Source organism: Myotis myotis, unplaced genomic scaffold, assembly GCF_014108235.1.
Source record: "Myotis myotis isolate mMyoMyo1 unplaced genomic scaffold, mMyoMyo1.p scaffold_m19_p_5, whole genome shotgun sequence".
NCBI classification, from domain to species: Eukaryota; Metazoa; Chordata; class Mammalia; order Chiroptera; family Vespertilionidae; genus Myotis; species Myotis myotis.
Genome location: NW_023416357.1, coordinates 74,680,466 through 74,703,329, shown reverse-complemented (window position 1 = coordinate 74,703,329; position 22,864 = coordinate 74,680,466). Strand labels below are relative to the sequence as shown.

Genomic DNA, 22,864 nt, shown 5'->3' with positions numbered 1-22,864 from the left:
TCAGAGTAAGAATGCTGTTTCTAGGTATTGAGATGGTGCCCTGCTGACCAGTGGTTCCTGCACTGATGATACACGTGGTCCTGGACCATGAAATTTTGAAGGCTGGTGTTGGTACTAGAATTTCTGAGGTTACTTTGGGGGTTTACTCAGGTAATTTAAGATACCTCATCTTGTGAGAAAGACTTTATATGTTAACACATTGCGGGCAGATCACGGACATTCTCATGTTTTCATATTACACAGTGTTTTACATAAATGTGAAAGGCACGTCTTAAAATTACATACCCATTGCATTTTGAAGTTATTTATTACATGCTCTTACAAGCTAATGTCTTTTTAAAGTATGATACTTCGTAAAACGTTTTTTGTACTCATTCAATAGAAACTTATCTGGCCACTGGGTAAAGCTAGCAATAAAACTACTGGTGCGCAATGTGTTAATGTCAGTCAAATACATGGTTCAAAATTCAGAACTCTGAATAGTATATTAGACTTTTAGTATTTTGTTAATTTTTTGTTATTGTTAATATTAAACTTTCTTTTCCTTGTTTGATATAAACAGAACAAAGCAGAAATGTGCCAGGCAGAAAAGGTATAATACAAAAAGTGAGAAATTATGGTTTAGGGAAATGCAAAATTGGTAGTCTTTTTTTTATTGTTTAAGGGATGGGAGATTGGGGACATAAGAGTAAAGATAGAAAGAAATATAGTTTTCTTCAATATATTACCTGTTGAAGCATAGGAATAGGAGCAAGAAAGACACCCTAAACTTTACTTCAAGAGGAAATTCTGTTAGCTTCATAAGCAGGATTAATTTCTTTTGAAGAAAATGTGGAAAAAAATATTTTAATAGAGGAGGAAGTACTGAGAAATGACAGGAAATATATTTAGAACCTTATAGAATATTTCCCACTACTGTTTACTCCCTATTAATGTTTTATATTGTTTTGTTTTGCTATTATTCTCCAGGCACCAAAATGGTACCAGTTGCTGAGCAATAAATACACCAGGTTCAAGTCTGAGATACAGATAAGCATTGCTTTGGAAACAGATTCAAAGGCACCAGTGGATAGTTTTAAGGCAAAGGGAGCTCCCCCTCGAGATGGAAGAGGTTTGTGCATTATTTCTAAGGACATTCTCTGAGAAGTCACATCTGTGGATTAGAACTTTAGGAAGGGTGGTGGGGGTATATGCAGGAAGATATTTGCAGGAGTGTAAACTGATTTTAATCTATCAGGCAAATGTTGTGACATTGTTACACAAGCAGCTGTTGTTGTTTTTAGCTCTTGTTCACATAGCTTAGAAATTAGGAAGTATTTTCTTTTTTTAAATTTGATATATAACAGAACAAAGTAGAATTTTGCATTGTTTTTAAAAATTGGGAAATTTTCTTCCTGGGATGAGTGCAGGAAAGCCAAAAATAGTTATGCTCTTCTCTATTAACTATAGTTTAACAAAACTTTCATTTTTGTTTTTTAATTACTAAATTTTATTTTTTAGAGCAGTTTTAGGTTCACAGAAAAATTGCAAAGTATAGAGTGTTCCCATATAATTCTGTCCTCACACAAAACACCTCCCACATTATCAGCATCCCTCACCAGAGTGATACGTTCATTATAATTGATGAATCTACATTGACACATCATTATCACCCAGAGTTCATAGTTTATGCTAGGGTTCATTCTTCGTGTTGTACATTCTATATGTTTTGACAGATGTGTAATGACATAACTATTCTGTTAGATACTATAATCTGCTCTAAAAACCCTCTGTGCTCTGCTTGTTCATCACTTCCTACCCTCTGACCCTGGGCAACCACTGATATTTTTTTATCTCCATAGTGTCACATTGTTAATTATACTGTATTAGCCTTTTCAGATTGTACTCTTTCACTTAGTAATACACATTTAAGGTTCTTCCATGTGTATTCATGCCTTGATAGCTCACTTCTTTTTAGCACTGAATAATATTGCTTTATTTGGATGTACCACAGTTTATTTGTTCACTCACTGAAGAACATCTTGGTTGCTTCCAAGTTTTGGCAATTAGGAATAGCCATTCAGCTATCCTATGCCTTTTGATTGGAGCATTTACTCCATTTACATTTAGGGTTATTATTGAGAGGTACTTATTTATAGACATTTTAATTCTGCATGGCTAGGTTTCTCTCTGTTTCTTCTCAGCAATCCCTTACAGCAGTCCCTTTAGCATTTCTTGTAATGCTGGCTTGGTAGTGATGAACTCCTTTAGCCTTTTTTTTGTCTGGAAGCTCTTTAGTTGACCATCTATTTTGAATGATAGCCTTGCTGGATATAGTAATCTTGGTCTCAGATCCTTGCTTTCCATTACCTTGAGTACTTCATGCCATTCCCTTCTGGCCTGTAGAGTTTCTGATGAGAAATCAGGTGGCAGCCTTATAGGAACTCCTTTGTAGGTAACAGTTTTCTTTTCTCTTGCTGCCTTTTAAGATTCTCTTTTTGTCTTTAATTTATGGCATTTTAATTATGATGTGTCTGGGCGTGGGTCTGTTTGGGTTCTTCTTGTTTGGGGTTCTCTGTGCCTCCTTAACTTATGTGACTTTTTCCTTTACTAGGTTAGGGAAGTTTTCTACCATTATTTCTTCAAACACCTTCTCTATTCCTTTCTCCCTTCTGCCTCATCTGGCATCTAATATTGTTACATTTCACATTGTCCCACAGCTCCCTTAAGCTGTCCTCCTATTTTTTAACTAGCTGTCTTCCTGTTTTTTAACTTTTTTCTTTTTGGTTCTCTAATTGAGTGATATTTTCTACTCTGTCTTCTAATTCACTGATTCAATCCTCAGCTTCCCCTAATCTGCTGTGTATTCCTTCCAATGTGTTCTTTATTTGTGTTATGTCATTCTTTATCTCAGACTGTTCTTTTTTCATAGTTACTATATCTTTTTTCATACTGTTGAGCATTTTTACCATCATTACTCTGAACTCTGTTTCAGTTAAATTTCTTATCTCTGCTTCATTTATCTCTTCTTCTGGAGAATTCTCTAGTTCTTTCATTTGAGAGTTGTTTTTTTGCTTCGTCATTTTAGTTGTCTGTCTGGGTTTGTGACTATGTTTTAGGTAGATCCTCTACACCTCTCAATCTCTAGTGCAGGACAGTATTAAAGGCTGTTTCTGACTAATTGGATCAGGCAAAGACTCAAAGCCTCCAGAGACCGCCTCTGTCTACAGACTATTAGTATTCCAACTTCAATTACCCCCACGCAGTCGTCCTCAGGTGAGAATTTTTTCAACAGCGTGGGGCAGTTGCTTCTGCCTGGAGACTAATTGTTACTTTTAATCTCTTAAGTGGCCTCAGGACAAGGTGTTTTCCAATAGGGTGTGTCCACTGTCTTCCTGCCAGGCAAGGCAGATGTCTGTGTGGGAAAGATGTCCTCCTCTGAGTGAGGGAATGACTTAACCCAGAAAACTTGGGGCATCTGCTTTCTGAGCTCTATCCCCCGAGTCCCGTCCTGGGTTCTGCTCTCACAGCTCCTGTCACCTTCACCCTCCCTCTGCCAGAGCACAAGGTGGGTGGCTCCACAGGGAATTTTTGTGCATTGGTTCTTCAAGAGCAGTGATGGCGAACCTTTTGAGCTCGGCGTGTAAGCATTTTGAAAAACCCTAACTTAACTCTGGTGCTGTGTCACATATAGAAATTTTTTGATATTTGCAACCATAGTAAAACAAAGACTTATATTTTTGGTATTTATTTTATATATTTAAACACCATTTAACAAAGAAAAATCAACCAAAAAAATGAGTTAGCGTGTCACCTCTGATACGCGTGTCATAGGTTCTCATCACTGTTCAAGAGGGTGCTTGAACTTTCAGCTGCCACTGCCTGGCAGATAGTACCCCACTGCTTTTCACAGCTAGATGTTATGTGGGTACCCTCCTCAGTTTGGTGCTCTCTGCTGGGAAGCCCAGCTTCAGGATTAGATCCCAGAGTTCTCATTGGCACCCCCCTGCCCCCCCAGCTGAGATATCTCTCCGGGATTTCAGTTGCTGTCTGTGGGTGCCATGCCTTTCGAGTCTCTGCCCCTTCTACCAGTCTCTGTGTGGCCTCCACCTTCGGTCCTTGGGTATCAGGGTTCTCCTGTGAGTTTTCCGTTGGTTATTCAGGAAGCCTTTCCGTATTTCAGTTGTAATTCCAGCTTGTTCCTAGAGCATGTCCGTGCAGCATCCACCTACTCTGCCGCCATTTTTAATCTCCTTGGCAATTAGAAATAAAGTTGTTATTAATAACCCTGTGAAGGTTTTTGTGTGGATATAAGTTTTCATTTAATTTGGGTAAATACCAAGGAGTATGATTACTGAATCATATAATTAGAGTATGTGTTGTTGTTTTTTAAATCCTCACCCGAGGATATGTTTTTATTGGTTTTTAGAGAGGGAGGAAGGGAAAGAGAAACATCGATGTGAGGGAGAAACAGTGATTGGTTGCCTCCTGTAAGCACCTCAACTGGGGATCAAACTGCAACCTAGGTATGTGCCCTGACCAGGAATCAAACCAGCCACCTTTTGCTGTAGGGGACAAGGCTCCAACCCACTGAGCCACCCAGCCAGGGCAAGTATGTTTAGTTTTATAAGAAATTGCCAAACTATCTTCCAAAGTGGATGTACCATTTTGCATTTCCATTAGCAATGAATGAGAAGAGTTTCTGTTGCTACACATCATGTCAGCATTTTGTGTTGTTGGTGTTTTGAATTTTGGCCATAGATGGGTAGTGGTATCTCATTGTTTTAATTTGGAATTCTGTAATGATATATAGTGTTAATATCTTTTCATATGATTACTTGCCATCTGTGTATCTTTTTTGGTGAGGTGTCTCTTCAGGTCTTTTGCCCAATTTTAATCAGTTTATTTTGTTGTTGTTGTATTTTAAGAGTTCTTAATTTATAGTTCATTATCATATATCTCTTTTGCAAATATTTTTCCCAGTCTCTGACTTGTTTTCTCATTCTCTTGATATTGTCTTTAGTAGAGCAGAAGTTTTTTTAAATGTTAATGAAGTCCAGCTCATCACTTCTTTCATGGATCGTGCCTTTGGTATTATATCTAAAAAATCATCACAATATCCAAAGTCATCTAGTTTTCTCCTGTGTTTTCTTTCAGGAGGAGTCTTACAGGATTTTGTTTTACATTTAGGACTATGATCCTTTTTGAATTAATCTTTGTGAAGGCTGCAAGGTTTGGGTCTAGATTCATTTTTTTTACATGTGGATGTCCAGTTTTTCCAGCACCATTTGTTGAAAAGACTGTCTTTGCTCATATTGCCTTTGCTCCTTTGTCAAATATTATTTGACTACCACAGTCTTGATTACTGTAGCTTTAGAGTAAGTCTTGAATTTGAGTATGTATGAATCCTCCAGCTTTTGTTGTTCTCCTTCAGTATTAAGTTTGCTATCTGGGTCTTTTGCTTGTCATATAAGCTGGAGATCAATTTATCAATGTCCACAAAATAACTTGCTGGGATTTGTATTGGGATTGCATTGAATCTATAGATCAAGTTGGGAAGAACTGACATCTTGACAATGTTGAGTTGTCTTGTATGAGCATGGAATATCCCTTCATTTATTTAGCTCTTTTTTCATTTTGTTCATTAGAGTTTTGTAGTTTTCCTCATATAGATTATGTACATATTTTGTTAGATTTATTTGTTTTGGATGTTGAAGTAAATGATGGTTTTTGGTTTTTTTTCAAATTCCACTTGTTCATTATTGGTTTATAGGAAAGCAGTAGGCTTTTGTATATTAATCTTGTATCCTGCAGCCTTTTTAATAGCTTATTTTTGGTTCCAGGAGTTTTTTGTTGAGTCTTTCCATAGAAGAATAATCTACATAGTCATATCATCTGTAGATAAAGACAGTTTTATGTCTCCCTTTCCAGTCTGCATGCCTTTTATTTCTTTTGCATGCACATTAGCTATGACTTCTTTTATAATACTGAAAAGTTGCAGTGAAAGGGGACTTCCTTTCCTTTTTCCTGATCTTAGTGGGAAAGGTTCTCACCATTGAGTATGGTAGCTGTAGATGTTTTATAGATGTTCTCTGTCAAGTTGAAGAAGTCACTATTTGTAGTTTTCTGAGAGTGTTTTATCATGAATGAACGTTGAACTTTATCAAATGCTTTTCTGCATCTATAGACATGATCATGTAGTTTATCTTTTTTAGCGTGTTGATGTGATGGATTACATTAATAGATTTTTGAAATTCCTTGTGGTGGTGGTGTATATTTTTTTTTATACATTGCTGGACTCGATTGGCTAATATTTTGTTAAGGATTTTTGCGTCTATGAGAGATACTGGTCTGTTGTTTTCTTGTAATGTGTTTTTCTGGTTTCAATGATAGAAAGTATTCCCTTTGCTTATATTTTTTGAAAAAGATGGTAGACAGTTGGTATCTAGTTGATGCTTGAACAATCTGGGGCAGCAATTTTCAACCTTTTTCATCCCATGGCACACATAAACTAATTACTAAACTTATGTGGCACACCAAAAAATGTATTTTTTGTTGATCTGACAAAAAAAAATTGGTAAATTTTTTATTTTTTCACACTGGGCGGTTATTATTGTGTTGGCTGTTATCATTTTTTTTTTTTTTTTACCGTCTAAGGGAAAAGATCAGTGCCTCTGACTAAGTAGTCAGGTATTGCATGTTATAAAAATTCTTGTGGCACTCTGGTTGAAAATCAATGCTGTTGGGGATAGGGCACCGACCTCCATGCCATAGAAAATCTGTGTTTTACCTAAGTTGGTCTTCAGCATAGTTGGTCTTCAGCATAGTTGGTCTTCAGCATAGTTGGATTCCCAGTTGTGGATCTAAAATATAGTTGACAGTTGAACAACATGAGTTTGAATCTGCATATAGGTCGCCCTCTCCATACTGAAACCTATTTGATTATATCGGTTTTCTTCTCAAAATTATTCCATGTTTTTCTCTTATTCTTAGAAAACTATCCAGATGTTTTTTTAAACATGGCATTGCAAAAGACCCTGATATGGCCTCTATGTATCCCCCCAGCCTCACCTCTTTCATGTCAGTCCTCCAGCACATCAGTCTGTAACCACATGCTTTCTCTTGCTTCTGAGTGTACATATTGCTCCTTCTGCCTAGAACACTTTTCATTTCCTTATTCTCTATCCAGTCACCTGTCTCTTTTTAGCCAAATTTTGCTTATTTTTCAGTTCCACTTTAGATTCACTTCTGTCAGAAAACCTGCAATGCCTTTTCTGTGTGGATTATTAAATTGAAGTTTTAAAAAGGTTGCCTTGCCCTAGCTGGTTTGGTTCAGTGGATGGAGCATCGGCCTGCAGACCGAAGGGTCCCAGGTTCAGTTCCCGTCAGGGGCACGTGCCTGGGTTGTGGGCTCGATCCCCTGTGGGGGGCGTGCAAGAGGCAGCTAACCAATGATTTTTCTCTCATCATTGATATTTCCATCTCTCTCTCTCCCTCTCCCTTCCTCTCTGAAATCAATAAAAGTATATTTTAAAAAAATGTTGCCTTATTTCAAAATATGACTTTATGTGCAGAAAGAAAATGGTGGTTATATATAAAAATCAATGGAAACCTTACTGAGATGTGAACTGTATCCAGAAAACTAGCAAGCAAATAAAACAGTATGCTCGGCTTTCAGAATCTTTTAATGGTTTATGGCAAACTACAATGTAATTTAATTGTGTCTTTCTCCATAAAGTACCTGCTAGCCTGCCTGGACTTGACCCCAAGGACATTGTGGCCGTGCTGAATGAGGAAGGAGGCTACCATCAGATCGGACCAGCAGAGTCTTGCACTGACTTCTTCCTTATGTCAGTAACCATAGCGTTTGCCACCCAGTTGGAGCAGGTGACACTTTTTCTTAGTCATAGCTTAATAATTGTCGGGTCTGGTATTTACAGATTAGCCTGTTAGTGTTTCTTGGATACAGCACAGCAAGCAACCTGAATATTGTATACTTTCTTCAGTCCCATGTAGGTGACACAGGGGCCCAGGTTGCTCTGTGAACACAGTTTGCATCACAGCTGAGGGACATAGAACTTGGGGAATACACCACTTTTATTGTTTGTAATCTTGGTCTTTGTCCGGAAGACATGTTACCTCAGCTCAAGGTTACTAGCTGCATAAACAGCCCTAGGAAATGGGCGAGGTTGGTCAGGGCCTTGCAGTCTTGGCACAGTCAGAAAAAATGTGCAGGGGTGCTTGGGGCCCATGGCAGATTGCCTCGGTCCAAATGGCTCCCCTTGAAATTCTGTGTTATTCCATACATTGTCCTTCTCAGGATCAAGCCCAGTGTTTTATGAAATTATGTTGACCTAGAGCAGCTGAAAGAAATTAATATTTTCAAAAACCTTCTATATATATAAAAGGCTAATATGCAAAGTGTCCCCTCAGGAGTTTGACCAGGAGACCGGGAGTTCGATCGCTTGCTATGATGTGCACTGACCAGTGGGGTGGCGTGGAACGAAGGAAGGCCCCGGCCAGCAGCTGGAAGGCCCCGATCCATCCTGATCGCCAGCCAGGCCTAGGGACCCTACCCATGCACGAATTTCGTGTACCGGGCCTCTAGTAGAGATTACGGCTTATGACTGAAATTTTGATTAGATTATCACTTTCTCAGAGTTGTAAAATTCCTACATAGTTCAGATTCACAAGTGAAATGGGTTAGTGACCACATATTTATCTGACTTGTAAGATTTATCAGGTAAAGATTTTTCTCAGGAAATATGTTTAACTTTGTCACACAATTCAAGCCCACTACAAAAAGCACTTTAATTTTAAGAACTTTATTCTTTTTCTCTTAATTTTGTATTTTCATTTTTCTCATTGACACTTTATATGTGTACATTTGTCCTTTCCCCCAAAATAATTTTTCCCCTGAAAATAATTTGTTCATTTTTTTTTCATGTGCTTATGGATTACCCAAGAACAATATGCTGTTCTGGTTGGGGAAAGCCAAGTCCACTCTGGTTTCATTAACCACATCAGAACACACATTAGATAATAAGTTTACTGTATTTTTACTGTGTTATTAAATATCTGTGAAACATTTTAAATAGTCACTTTATTTTTAATATATATTTTAAAATCTTTATTGTTGCAAGTATTACAAATGTCCCCCCCATTGTCCCTCCTCCACCCAGTTCCCGCCCCACCCCAGGCCACCCTATTGGCTGTGTCCGTAGGTAATACATATATGTTCTTTGGTTAATCTCTTCCTGCTTTTCCCTCTGAGTTTCTTCAGTCTGTTCCATGTTTCCATGCCTCTGATTCTATTTTATTTATCAGTTTATTTTCATCATTAGATTCCTTGTTCCTTTATTTTTATTTTTTAGATTGAATTGTTGATAGATATGTATTTATTGCCACTTTATTTTTTCATATTTTTTATCTCTTTTTTCTTCTTCCTCTTGTTCCTCTTAAAAAATACCCTTCAACATTTCATATAATACAGATTTGGTGGTGATGAACCCCTTTAGCTTTTTCTTGTCTGTGAAGCTCTTTATCTGACCTTCAATTCTGAATGATAGCTTTGCTGGATAAAGTAATCTTGGTTGTAGGTCCTTGCTATTCATCACTTTGAATATTTCTTGCCACTCACTCTGGCCTGCAAAGTTTCCGTTGAGAAATCAGCTGACAGTCGTATAGGAACTCCCTTGTAGGTAACTTCTTTTCTCTTGCTGCTTTAAGATTCTCTCTTTGTCTTTAACCCTTGGCATTTTAATTATGCTATGTCTTGGCATGGGCATTTTTAGGTTCCTCTTGTTTGGGAGATGCTGCACTTCCTGGACTTGTAAGTTCTGTCTTTCACCAGGTAGGGGAAGTTTTCTGTATTAATTTCTTCAAATAGGTTTTCAATCACTTGCTCTCTCTCTTCTCCTTCTTGTACACTACCCCTTCTTTATTGTTGTTAATCCTCACCCAAGGATATTTTTTCCATTAATATTTAGAGAGTGGGAAGGAGGGAGGGAGGAGAGAGGAGAGAGAAAGCAAGTGGAAAGAGAAGAGAGAGTGTGAAAGAGAAAGAGAGAGGGAAGAGAGAAAGAGAAACATTGATGTGAGAGAAACACATCTAGTAGTTGCCTCCTGCATGCACCCTGACCTGGACCAGGGATCGAACTTGCAATTCAGTTACATGCCCTTGACTATAACCCTTTGGTGTGGGCCAGTGCTCTAACCACTGAGAACATGGCCATATCTTTGTGCCCCTTTGATGCAAGTGTTAGCAAGCTTGATAGTGTCTCAGAGGTCCCTTGGAATTGCCCTCATATTTTAAATTGTTTTTTCTTTTGCTCTTCCAATCGGGTGTTTTCTGCTACCTTGTCTTCCAGTTCACTGATTCAGTCCTCTGTTTCATCTAATCTACTGTTGATTCCCTCTAACGCAGTGGTTCTCAACCTTCTGGTCCTTTAAATACAGTTCCTCATGTTGTGACCCAACCATAAAATTATTTTCATTGCTACTTCATAACTGTAATGTTGCTACTGTTATGAATCATAATGTAAATATCTGATATGCAGGGTGGTCTTAGGCGACCCCTGTGAAAGGGTCGTTTGACCACCAAAGGGGTCATGACCCACAGGTTGAGAACTGCTGCTCTAACGTATTCTTTATTTCACTCATTGTATTCTTTAATTCTGACTGGTTCTGATTTGTTTTCTATATCTATTTTATGTTTCTTATCTCTTTGTTGAAGTTCTCACTGAGAACATCTTTTCACCAGTGTTTTAAACTCTGTATCTGTTTGATGGCTTGTCTTCATTTTGTTCTTTTTCTAGAGTTTTGTCCTATTTCTTCATTTGGTACATGTTTCTGTCTTTTCATTTTTAGCTTGCTTCCTGTGTTTGTTTCTATCTATTAGGTAGATCTGCTATGTCTCCCAGTCTTGGCAGGGTAGTTTTATATAGTAGGTGTCCCATGTGGCCCAGTGGCATAGTCCCCCTGGTCATCTGAGCTGGATGCTCCAGGGGTGTCTTCTTTGTGGGTTGTGTGTGCCCTCCTGAAGTATTTGAGTCTTGATTGTGGTTGGCACATCAATGGACCCTTATGTGGACTGGTTGAGGACTGCCCGTGACTGGCCATGACTTAGTAAATGAGCTGTTGTGCTTGGGTTGACCCCCATGTAGCAGGATTTGCTTTAGTAGGGTTGTGATGCATACCAAGTCTGCCCTTTGTGTTTGTTGTTTGTGGAGCTGGTTCAGTGGTGCTCTGAAGCCAGTTACTGGGTGTGTTGGTTCTGAGTTTTCATGGGAGGGGCTCTGATGCAAGCCAAGGTCAGACACTGACCTATGCCTGACCCCGGGGCCACTTGTTAGCAGCTACAACTTGATATGCAGTTGATTGCCACTTCTGTTGGGCTTGGAGGCTCCTGGGAGAGGTTATGCCATGAACGAGGCTGTCTGCCACTAGTGCTGGGCTTGGGGTCACTTAGGTGGAGGTACAGGGCCTGCCAAGGCCAGCTGCTACTTGTTTGGAGTTGGTGGACCTCTGAGAGGTTTCAGGAAAGTCCAGTGTGAAGTGAGGCAAGCCACTGGTGTGGAAAAGCTGCCGAAAGTGTTTTGGACCAGGCCTGGGAGTAGGGTGGGAATTCGGGATCACCGGGGAGGGGCGAAGGCTGTTAGCCCGGTTAGTGCAGAGCTTGGATTTGGTGTCTGCTGGCTGAGTGGAGGGAAGACTCAACAAAGAAACAGTAATGTCTACCAACACTTATGTCCTTGGAAAGAGCTGCCCTCACCTGTGCCTGTAGCCCTGGCCCTGAAGCCAATCATTTAGTTCCTCCCTGTATGCCCCTAATGATGTGTGAGCTGCTCCCCCTGTGCTGGAGCTCAGAGCAAGTGAGTTTCAAAGGGAGTCTGGCCTGGACCCTTTAAGACCTGAAGCTCCTAGGTCTCAAGCAACCCGTTGTCTTTCTCAGACACAGTTCCCTCTGGTTTTCACAGCCAGATGTCATGGGGACTTTTCTTCCCAGCACTGGTGTCCTGGGCTTGGGAACCCGGTGCAAGGCTGGGACTTCTCGCTCCTTGGTTCAGACTTCTGCAGCTGAGATATGCCTCCTGATTCTGAATTGCCACCCTGTGGGTTTGGGACCTGTCTATTTCATAATCTCTGCCCCTCCTACTAGTCTTGCCATGGTTTCTTTATATCCTTAGTTATAGGAATTCTGTTCAGCTACTCTTTGGGTGGTTCTTAGTAATGGTTATTCTATAATTTTGATGTGGTCATGGGAGGAGGTGAGCAGTAAGTTTACCTATCCTGCCATCTTGACCACCTCTATTACTTTACGCTTTATCTATATATGTAAAAACCTAATATGCAAATAGTCCCTGCGGGAGTTCAACCGGGAGACCGATCGCTTGCTATGAAATGTGCTGGCCATCAGAGGGCGGTGCAGAATGAAGGAAGGTCCCAGCCGGTAGCTGGCAGCCAGGGAAGGGAGGCCATGGCCAGCAGCCGGAAGGGAGGCCCTGGCCGGCAGCCAGAAGGCCCCGATCGGCCCTGATTGCCAGCCAGGCCTAGGCACCCTACTCATGCACGAATTTTGGGCACTGGGCCTCTAGTATGAAATAAAAAAAAATAAACAACTACTGAATATTTACTATTATTCATTTTAATCTGAATGGTTATAGTACTTTCATATAAACTGTCCAAACTGTCCTATAACTTTTTTATACTTAACGGTATATCTCAGGTACTTTTCATGTTACTGTATCATCATTTAGCAGACACTCTGTATGATTGCTATAATACATTTAAGCCATCTCCTAATAATGGACATATCAGTTGTTTATAGTTTATTGTTATTTTCAACAATGTTCTAGTGAACAATTAAAGGTCTGATAGGAGATATTTTATATTTTATGGGACAAAAATCCTATTTCTTCATCCTATGTGTCCATGAAACTACCAACTTTGAGAACACTCCTAGTGCAGAAGGCATCCATTGGCAATTATTAATTTATAGGTCTCCAAATTTTGATATAGTAGCTAAAAAGCTTTTATGTTTTTAATCAAAAGCCTGGACCAAGGTGTTATATTGAATAGCCTGGGTTAATAATTTTTTAAAACCTCCTCTCATTTATGAAGAGGATGACAGAGTAAGGAAAAGATGAAATAGGATATGTGGAAATAAGGAAAGCTTAATTTAAGACACTTAATCATTTTCTTTTAAAAGAACTTGGATGTATTCACGGATCAGTTTAATGAAATGTAAGACAATATAAATCTATAAAATTATTTTTGTCTCTGTTCTTTTCTCAGATAAACTTCTCAAAATTAAGTAAATTAATAATCTGGATGCAATTTGGCAGAGATTTAAATGCCTTGAGTGATTCATTTAAGACGTGAAATTAAAAAAAGCAGTAACATTTTTGCAAATATTTTTGGAGTTTATCAGACATACTGAGCATGTTTGGTAGTTTAAGAAGTAATCCTTTTTATTTTTATTCTTAAATGTTTAGTTAATTCCATGTACCATGAAACTTCCAGAAAGACAGCCTGAGTTTTTCTTTTACTATTCTTTACTGGGAAATGATGTTACAAATGAACCCTTCAATGATTTGATCAACCCAAACTTTGAGCCAGAGAGAGCGTCCGTTCGAATACGAAGCAGTGTAGAAATTCTTCGTGTTTACTTGGCTTTTCAATCTAAACTACAGGTACGTACTGCAGAAAATTGTTTTTTTATTAGAGATGAGTTTTTTAAGCACTAGAGAGGTACTTCAACCATATTGTTTCAGTGGTGAAGGTCATTTTTGTGCTACATCTTTAAACTTTTTAGTAATTATCCTGACTTGTAAAGTCATACATAGCATAGCATAGTAGTTACTTTAGAATTTTAAGAGATATGCCTCTTTCCTAGTTATTGTGAAAAGAATTGTGTCAATTATCAGTCCTTTATAATAAAAAATTATACCTGGAGCCTAAAGCTGTGAGCACAGTGAAGGTTTTGTTACTGTTGATGGAGATAGTAGCCATAGGCACACAGATCCCACTTTAGAGTTCAGAATTTATATTCCTATTGCTATTAAAAGCAAAGAGATAACAATTTTTAAAAATCTGCCCCTGAATTGAGTATTATGTTTTAAACGAATTTCAAAGTAGACTCTAAAAGTGAACCTTACTTAGTGAAAACTACTGTTTTATTTTTATTACAATTGCTTTAAATCAGACTGACATGGGGTGGCCATCTATAGGGCTAGATAGTCATTTGTTTATAGTGAAGTGATCAGATGTGTGTTTTGGGTGGGAGGTGAAAAGAGACATTAAGGAATTTTAGAACTAAATTTTAGAGGTTGTTCTGCTAAATTCAAGATATTTAGAAAGCTGAAGGCTTTATGAAATGATAAAATGCAGGAAAAAGCACATATAATTTTATTCTGTATCTAACATATCAATCCTTATCTAAAGTACTGACTTGTTAGTTTGATTCTCATGGACATTGAAGTCATAAAAATTCATTCTTTTCAGCTCATTAAAATCATCACACCTAGCAACATTAAGACTAAGTTACAGGTAATTTCTGATATTAGAACTAAAAATATTTTCATGTTGTGATTGCTTATTGTTCAATATGAATGGTAAGCTTGCCAAGGCTTTGATATAGTAAGGGAAAAGAATATAGTTATGTAACATTTACCTGAAATTGCCTTTTTGCTGTTGCAAAAGGTGGTAATGTTGAAGTTTTGATTAGCTATTAGTGGTTATTAGTGATTAACAGTACATTTCATCCAGGGGTATTCTCTTTTACCTTTTACTGTTAAGCACTTGCTTTATAAATAAAGTCTGAAGAGCAAGAAAAGAGAGAAAAAAACATTCCATGTATTTTATGGGTGAATGAAACAAAATTATTTGAGGTTCTTTAATTTTCAAATGTGGCTGGATCTACTAACTTATTTTTTAGAGCTGTGTTTAAATTAATGTTGAAATAGAAATAGAAAAAAATGTTGAGGTATTTGTTTTTTATTTAAATTCATGTACACATGATACAATTTGCATATGTAAAATAGCATAGTAAAATATTAAAGTTACCATAACTCACGAAAGAGACAGAAAAAAAGAAAAGGTTGTATCAGATGTGTACAGTACTGAAAGAAAAAAAAATGAAAAGGAAGTAATAGTTTTATTATTGAGTTCTTGGTAAACTGTGTGCCTGATCAGTAGTTTTAACAATCTCATGGGAATCTATTTCTTAGTTGCTGCAGGTTAGTATAACCTGCATTATACTTGCCTTATATGGAAGGTAAGTTTTTGTTAAGTTTTATAACTTTTTAAGTTTGTATTTTAGGAGAAAGAAGAAAACGTAAAACCCTGTGTTGATTTTCCCTTTCATATTAGATCCATCTCTGCTGTGGAGACCAGTCACTTGGAAGTACAGAAATACCTTTAGCAGGATTACTGAAAAGGGGTAGTACAGAAATCAACCAGCGCCCAGTTACAGTTGAGGGTGCTTTTACCCTTGACCCTCCAAACCGAGCCAAACAAAAGCTTGCACCTATTCCTGTGGAGCTGGCCCCAACTGTGGGAGTGTCTGTGGCTCTGCAGAGAGAAGGCGTAGACGCACAGGCAAGTAGTGACCCTCCTTCCCCTACGGCAGCTTCTCCGGTTTCACTCATGATTCTTCACACAAGTCGAACTTCAGAAGAGTTTCCCAGCATTAAGAAAGTGTTTACTACTCTTAATTGGTAGCCTACATTTTCTGATAGGTCCTCTCGGAAAAGACATTTCTGAAAAGCACTGTTGCTTCCACTGCTGTAGTATAGCGACTGTATCCAGAGCCTTTGGGTATAGTCTTCTCATGGAGTGGAAACCATTCTCCTGCCCCCAACTCATAGTCAATGACTATGGCAGCTCCAGTAAAAGGAGCTCCAGTAAAAGAGAACGTTTTCTGGAAATTTGCATTAATGGTATTTATTTGGGTTAATTCACCTGAGCTAACATAATGTTCTTGATGAATTGGGGTTTATAGTTCCTATACTCTTCTTTAGGCAACAGAGATGGGCATTTATTTGAACATATATGGTTTTTTATTGTATACATCCCCCAACCAAGTTTAGAATCCTGTTCTTTTAAAGAACTGATCTTTATACAGTTTATGAATTAAAGATTGAAAAACTAAAGTGAGAGCCTAATATATATATATATATTTTAGAGGATAGTAGACCAAAGGAGAGGAAGAAAATCCTAGTAGACATTTGTGTGTTTTTTAAAGGACTTTAGGCCTTAGTAGAAATAACCATTCCCAGGGACACCTATGTCTGACTTCTTTTATCCGGTATTCCTCTTACCCATTAGGATACATTTTGGTTCTTAGCTCTGGATATATTTCCTTCCTGTTCATCTTCCTTTTTCTGGTCCTAGATGCTATAAGGATATTTGCAAATTATGAAGAAAAATAGACTAGGAATATCCAGACTGGGAAAGGAAGCTTATATTTTTAAAAAACAACATCATTTTTTTGCTTAATTATGAAGGAAAGTTCTTTGCAAATTATACTTTATTTAAAAATTGTTTTTAGTCTTTAATTGAATTAAAGACCCAGAATGAACATGAGTCACAGCATTCAAAGAAGAGAGTTTTAACTCCCATAAAGGAGAAACTTACTGAGCCAAAGTCACCAAGTGTGTCCCCTGTTATGCCTCACAACCAGTCACCTCCAACAAAAGATGATGCAACAGAAAGTGAAGTGGAAAGCTTACAGTATGATAAGGACACAAAACCAAACCCAAAGGGTAAGATTCTTTTTTACAGACCTTTTAAATATAGATTTTGTAGCCATCTAATAAATGACTTTGAGACTTTCCATGGGATCTACGTAAAAATTTAGTTTTTTAAAGAACCAATAATGTGTGGCAATGTAAAAAAAAATCAATTTAAAGTAATTGCAATTTATTTAACTTCACTATATAACTTGCAAAAAGGTAAGAAAAATTTTTCTTTTACTTTTGCACTAGAAATAGTAGCCTGTTCAAAAGAAATTAAAGAATATAGTTCTTTCAGATAGTTTTAACTAGCAAATTCTCAAATATCTTGAATACATTGGAATTTTAGATGAAAGAGTTGCTGTTTCTTAAAGTAACCTTGTAGTAATAATTTTTTATTCTAACAGTTAAGAGAGAGTCTGAGAAAGCACATTTATCTGGCTTTATAAAAATTTTCCACCCATTACATAAAGATCCACAATCATATTTAGTAGCGTAAGTAAGTAACGTAGTGCTGGATTATGAGTTAGAAATTTGGGAGTGAGTTGTAGCTCTGTCACTGAGCAACTACAACTTGGGCCACTCACTAAAACATCTCTGGCCTATAACAGGATTAAACTAGATAGCTCTGTCTTTTCAAGTTTTAGATCTTTGTTAAACTATGTCATATATACCTAAAATAACTAAAACTACTTTAACACATTGTATGCGGGAAACGTATTTATACGTTTTACGTTGACTGGTAGTAGAGCGCAGGACACGTATTAATACGTTTTTTATAGACTACCGGTAGAATGCGGGTAACGTATAAATACGTTTATTTTTATACTTTTTTATTGCTCTAAAGGGATGCTAACATGCAGATATATGAATTCCAAAAGACAAAATTTGGGTCTTTAACACATACAATGGTGAATTATGTATGTACATCCAGGTATAACGGTAGGTAATCTATTCAACTGCAAAAATGGCCCACGCCACCTGTTACCGCGCGATAAAAACTACCCGCAAACAATGTGTTAAAAAGTAGGGATGGGGCCTAAACTGGGAGTCGGACATCCCTCTCCCAATCTAGGACTGCTGGCTCTTAACCGCTCACCTGTCTGTCTGCCTGCCTGATTGCTCCCTAACTGGTCCCCTGTCGGCCTGGCCATCCCTAACTGCCCCGCCTGCTGGCTTGGCTGCCCTCTAACTTCTGCCCTGCTGGCCTGCCTGATCGCCCCTAACTGCCTCTGCTTGCCAGCCTGATCGCCCCTTAATTGGTCCCCTGCTGGCCTGGTTGTCCCCTAACTGCTCCCCTGCTGGCCTGGTTGCCCATTAACTGCCCCCCTGCCAGGCTGGCCGCCTTCTAACTGCTCCCCTGCTAGCCTGCCTGATTGCCCCTAACCACTCTACCTGCCTGCCTGATAACCCCCAACTGCCTCTGCTTGCAGGCCTGATTGCCCCCTAACTGGTCCCCTGCCAGCCTGGTTGCCCCCTAACTACACCCCTGCTGGCCTGGTTGTCCCCTAACTGCCCCCCGGTAGGCCTGATCACCCCAACCACTCTACCTGTCTGCCTGGTCACCCCCTAACTGCCCCCTGCCAGCCTGATTGCCCCCTAACTTTCTGGAAGGAAGTTGGACGTCTGGAAAATGTCCAGTCGACCTGGTCTAATTAGCATATTACCCTTTTATTAGTATAGATTAGGGGTCCTCAAACTACGGCCCGCGGGCCACATGCGGCCCACCGAAAACATTTATCCGGCCCACCGGGTGTTTTTGCCGCCGCTGTGTGCATAGGAATTTGTTCATAGTTTTTTTTTAAACTATAGTCCGGCCCTCCAACAGTCTGAGGGACAGTGAACTGGCCCCCTGTTTAAAAAGTTTGAGGACCCCTGGTATAGATGCACATAAAGAGGACATTTTTTTCCTATACAGTTCTACAATGGGAATTAAAGCTTGCATAATTTGGGACAAGTCACTTTAAGATATTTATGCCTCAATTCCTACGTTTATAAAACCAGATAGTCAAGTTCCTTGCTTGAAGGTCGAGATATCTTTAAATTATTTAGATAACTTAAGAGAAAGTGTTAGCAAATTGAATTTAAAACCAAACCAAACCAAACATTTTTACCTTTATTTTAGCCATCAGTTCTTCTGTACCTGCTTTGCCGGCCCAGCCGGTGACAGCATCCAGTGCTCCGGAAACAGCTTCAGGACAGAAGATTGCTGTTCCAGCCACATCACACCATTTTTGCTTTTCGATAGACCTACGGAGTATCCATGACTTGGAAGTTGGTTTTCCAATCAACTGTATTTTAAGGTATGATTTGGTTTGGTTTCAAAGTATTTTCCAAGGAGAAATGCCTTTTCTCTATTGGGGAAGTTGCAGAGAAAGAAATGCCACCAGAGAAGTTATAACATTTGTTGAATCAGAGTATTAGAAGGGGGTAAGGCTGTGTCCCAGTGACCTCAGAGTTAAACCAGGCTGGTATTGGTGGTGTGAGAGGTAACAGTCTTCACTATGCTAGTGTAATAATTGAAAGAACTTATAGTAATTTATTAATGGTTCTATTAAAATACGGTGACTCTTGAACTTAAAGTGTGTTGTTCCTGGAAATAGTGCCACAAGTCAAAATAATGGAAGGCATCTGATTTTTCTGTAAAAACTTTATCATAATGTGAGGTTATATTCCTCAAAACTACATTTTATAGCTGTGAATCTAAAAAACATACTTTGTGAACTGTAAGTGGAATGTGTCCACACTTTTCAATATAAAAAGTTGAAAATGTACATTTCAGTCAGTATAATGGCTTTATACAGTATTTTGTTTTTAGTAATATTACATTTTCATAGATTCTTGTGGCTAAGATATAAATTAAATATACAATACTGTGTTTTAGTTTGGAGTAATTTCTCCTCATACTTTTTTTTGGAGCAAGCAGTGGCATTTGTAATAAAGGTGTTGGTCTTTATGTGATTAAAGTGAGGAAGTCTTTCTGTCCCCTGGATTGCCATTCCCAGGAAGTCAGCAAATGCATATTGCTTCCTGCCGCGATTTGGAGCAGACCTGCTTTTCAGATGCATAAATCAACTCATACTTGCATGTAATTTTTCAACTCTTTGACTTCTCATGAAGTTGTTTCCAAAATCCTCTGAGCTTTGGTGTGAATAATGGACAGAATTAAAGGGACCCAGCGTGTAGTGTGATGGTGAATTCATAGAATGGAAATCTTTCATCGCAGCTTAAGTTGTGCATTTTACCATGTTGGAGGCTGAGAGTCATTGCTAAAGTGTTGTTTTTATTTGAAAATTGAAGGCAAGAAAAAGGTTTTCTCTCACGGCCATAGCTTTTTTCAGAGTTTGTATAACATCTCTTAAAATTATTTTTAGAAATAGAATTATTACTTATTTTTTACCTCTGTTTTTTGTCTTTACTCCTTTAACTGAGATCTCTCTGCTGCCGCTAGAGGGAATCTGATCTCAGAATACCTACAGAGGACTGTGGCAGGAGAAGAGAAACAGGGACCATCTAAAATGGGAACCCAGTCTTTGTTTAATGGAGTCTTATTTGGAGTGCTTCAAAATGACTCTCTTTCTTATTTTTGTCATTGCCTTCAAAATACCAGAATTCTCTTTCTCCTCCAGAGCCTCATTAAGAAATGATCTGTAAAGCAACTTGGGAAATAGTTCTATGCTATTAATGCATTTGCTCTATAATTTCTATAATTTTCATATCCACACTGAAAACATTTGTATAATTTTTGTTGGTGACAAGAACAAAATCATAATGTGTTTGTATCATTTATCTATTTAAAAATTCTGTTTGCCCATAATATTCATAGTAACATTCATTTTAACATACTATAAGTTTTATCTGTAGTTTTATCTAAGATTTTGTTTTTCTGAAATTCTAGGTACTCATATCCATTCTTTGGAAGTGCAGCTCCTATTATGACTAATCCTCCTGTTGAAGTTCGGAAAAACATGGAAGTTTTTCTTCCCCAATCTTACTGTGCATTTGATTTCGCAACTATGCCTCATCAGCTGCAAGATACCTTCTTAAGGTAATATATGCACTACACTATGTGTATGATATTATCTTCTCAAGTCAGCTCTTAAAATTTTCTATCTTATAAACAAGAGGAATTTCTATAGGTTTAAATCCATAGCAGTTTATGCATTTGAGAATCTAGAAACAAATATACTAACAAAGTCTGTGACATTTGTGCTTCCGCCACAAAGTTTTATCTTAACTTAGTTATTAGAACGTTGTTAAAACAATGTAAGTAATGAAGGAACTTTGAAAAGTAGTTTGTCCTACGAGTTTTTATTGCTGATTCACTGAATGACTGTATATATTATTTTATTTCTATTTTTTTATTTATATGAAGTGGAGGTGTTAGCTCAGCTATCTGAAATAGACTTGTGAAGGAAGGTGAGATCTGTGAAGTGTCACTTTACGTGCTCAGAGTATCAAAATTCAAGATGTATATTTTAAAAGGAAGAATGAAGGAAAATTAAAATTTATTTGTGGGAATAATAGGTTTTAAAGCAGCAGTTCTCAACCTGTGGGTCGCGACCCCTTTGGGGGTCGAATGACCCTTTCACAGAGGTCGCCTAAGACCATCGGAAAACACATATATAATTACATACTGTTTTTGTGATTAATCACTATGCTTTAATTATGTTCAATTTGTAACAATGAAATTGGGGACCACCACAACATGAGGAACTGTATTAAAGGGTTGCGGCACTAGGAAGGTTGAGAACCACTGGTTTAAAGAGTTTCTTTATTGCATAGAAAGAGGTGTAGAAGATGTAATTGAATTTTCTGATTGTTATGTATGGAACTGAGCATTTACATTCCAGTAACAAACACTGTAATCTTTGACTACATTAAGGAAATTCAAAGATTTTAGTCCAAAAAAGACTTTGTTCTGAGTTGATAGGTATGAATATATGTGTCTCTCTTCCTCAGGATTCCATTGCTGATTGAATTATGGCACAAGGATAAAATGAGTAAAGATTTACTTCTGGGAATCGCTAGAATCCAGCTTTCAAACATCTTATCTTCAGAAAAAACTCGCTTTTTAGGTTCTAATGGTGAACAGTGTTGGCGTCAAACTTACAGTGAAAGTGTGCCTTTTATAGCAGCACAAGGGTAATGCATTTTGCAAAATTGATCTTAGCTTTGCTTTTTATTCTCATTAGTTATAACCTTATCTTTTCATATCATTTTTTCTCTGATCTTTCATGACCTGTGGGAACTGTATCCTAGTTTGCTCTTTAGCTTTCTGATACCCATTATACCCTCACAAAGTTAAGAATCTGTGCTGCTATAGTACTGCAATATTTACTCAGACTGGTGAATATTTCCCTCTCCTCTGTTTAGCCTGACAATTTTAAATTTTTTTCAACTTTATTGTTGAAAGTATTTCATGTGCCCTCTTTTTTACCCCATTGGCTCCTAACCTGCCTCACCCTCCACCACCCTGTTATCTGTGTCCATGGGTTATGCATAAATGCAAACAAGTGGGTTATCTCTTCCTACCCACCCACCCTTGCCTTTCCTAATTTAATCTCAAAATTAGAATGTATTTATACATTATGTTGCATTGGGAATGACTATTTTTCTACTTAAAAAATGTTTTAACTTTTACCTTATTGTTGAAGTCTGAGGATGCTTTGCACTTTCAAAGACAATTGTTTTGTTGTTGTTGTTGTTTTTGTTTTTAAATATATTTTATTTATTTTTTACAGAGAGGAAAGGAGAGGGATAGAGAGCTAGAAACATCGATGAGAGAGAAACATCGACCAGCTGCCTCCCGTACACCCCCGACTGGGGATGTGCCTGCAACCAAGGTACATGCCCTTGACCAGAATCGAACCTGGGACCCTTCAGTCCACAGGCCGATGCTCTGTCCACTGAGCCAAACCGGCTAGGGCACAATTGTGTTTTTTTGGTCCTAAAATTCATTGTCACAGTGAAAAGCTGGAGTTCACATATTTCAGACAAATAATATATTTGTTGCATGATTTTTAAAAATTTAACAATAGAAATTTAAATTCAGTTTGATATTTTATACAACATGCCTTTATTTTTAAAGCATAGTAAGAAAGTAGAAGGAAAAAAGGCTCATTAAAAAGCTGAAATCTAAAAGTTGT

The 22,864-nt window shown here is 38.0% G+C and overlaps 1 protein-coding gene across 7 annotated transcripts in view; it reads left to right on the top strand.

Moving 5' to 3' along the window:
• CEP120 (centrosomal protein 120) overlaps positions 1 to 22,864 on the top strand; it is a 63,668-nt gene that overhangs the window by 10,404 nt on the left and 30,400 nt on the right. For 2 of the 7 annotated variants that reach the window (XM_036308981.1, XM_036308982.1), the window contains exons 5-13: positions 970 to 1,111; positions 7,718 to 7,866; positions 13,476 to 13,673; positions 14,485 to 14,529; positions 15,352 to 15,579; positions 16,532 to 16,745; positions 18,841 to 19,018; positions 20,614 to 20,763; positions 21,678 to 21,860. In XM_036308981.1, the coding sequence (XP_036164874.1) occupies positions 970 to 1,111; positions 7,718 to 7,866; positions 13,476 to 13,673; positions 14,485 to 14,529; positions 15,352 to 15,579; positions 16,532 to 16,745; positions 18,841 to 19,018; positions 20,614 to 20,763; positions 21,678 to 21,860 (1,487 nt within the window). The remainder of the gene's footprint in view (positions 1 to 969; positions 1,112 to 7,717; positions 7,867 to 13,475; positions 13,674 to 14,484; positions 14,530 to 15,351; positions 15,580 to 16,531; positions 16,746 to 18,840; positions 19,019 to 20,613; positions 20,764 to 21,677; positions 21,861 to 22,864) is intronic. The other 5 variants (XM_036308985.1, XM_036308986.1, XM_036308983.1 and 2 more) reach the window with 5 other exon arrangements.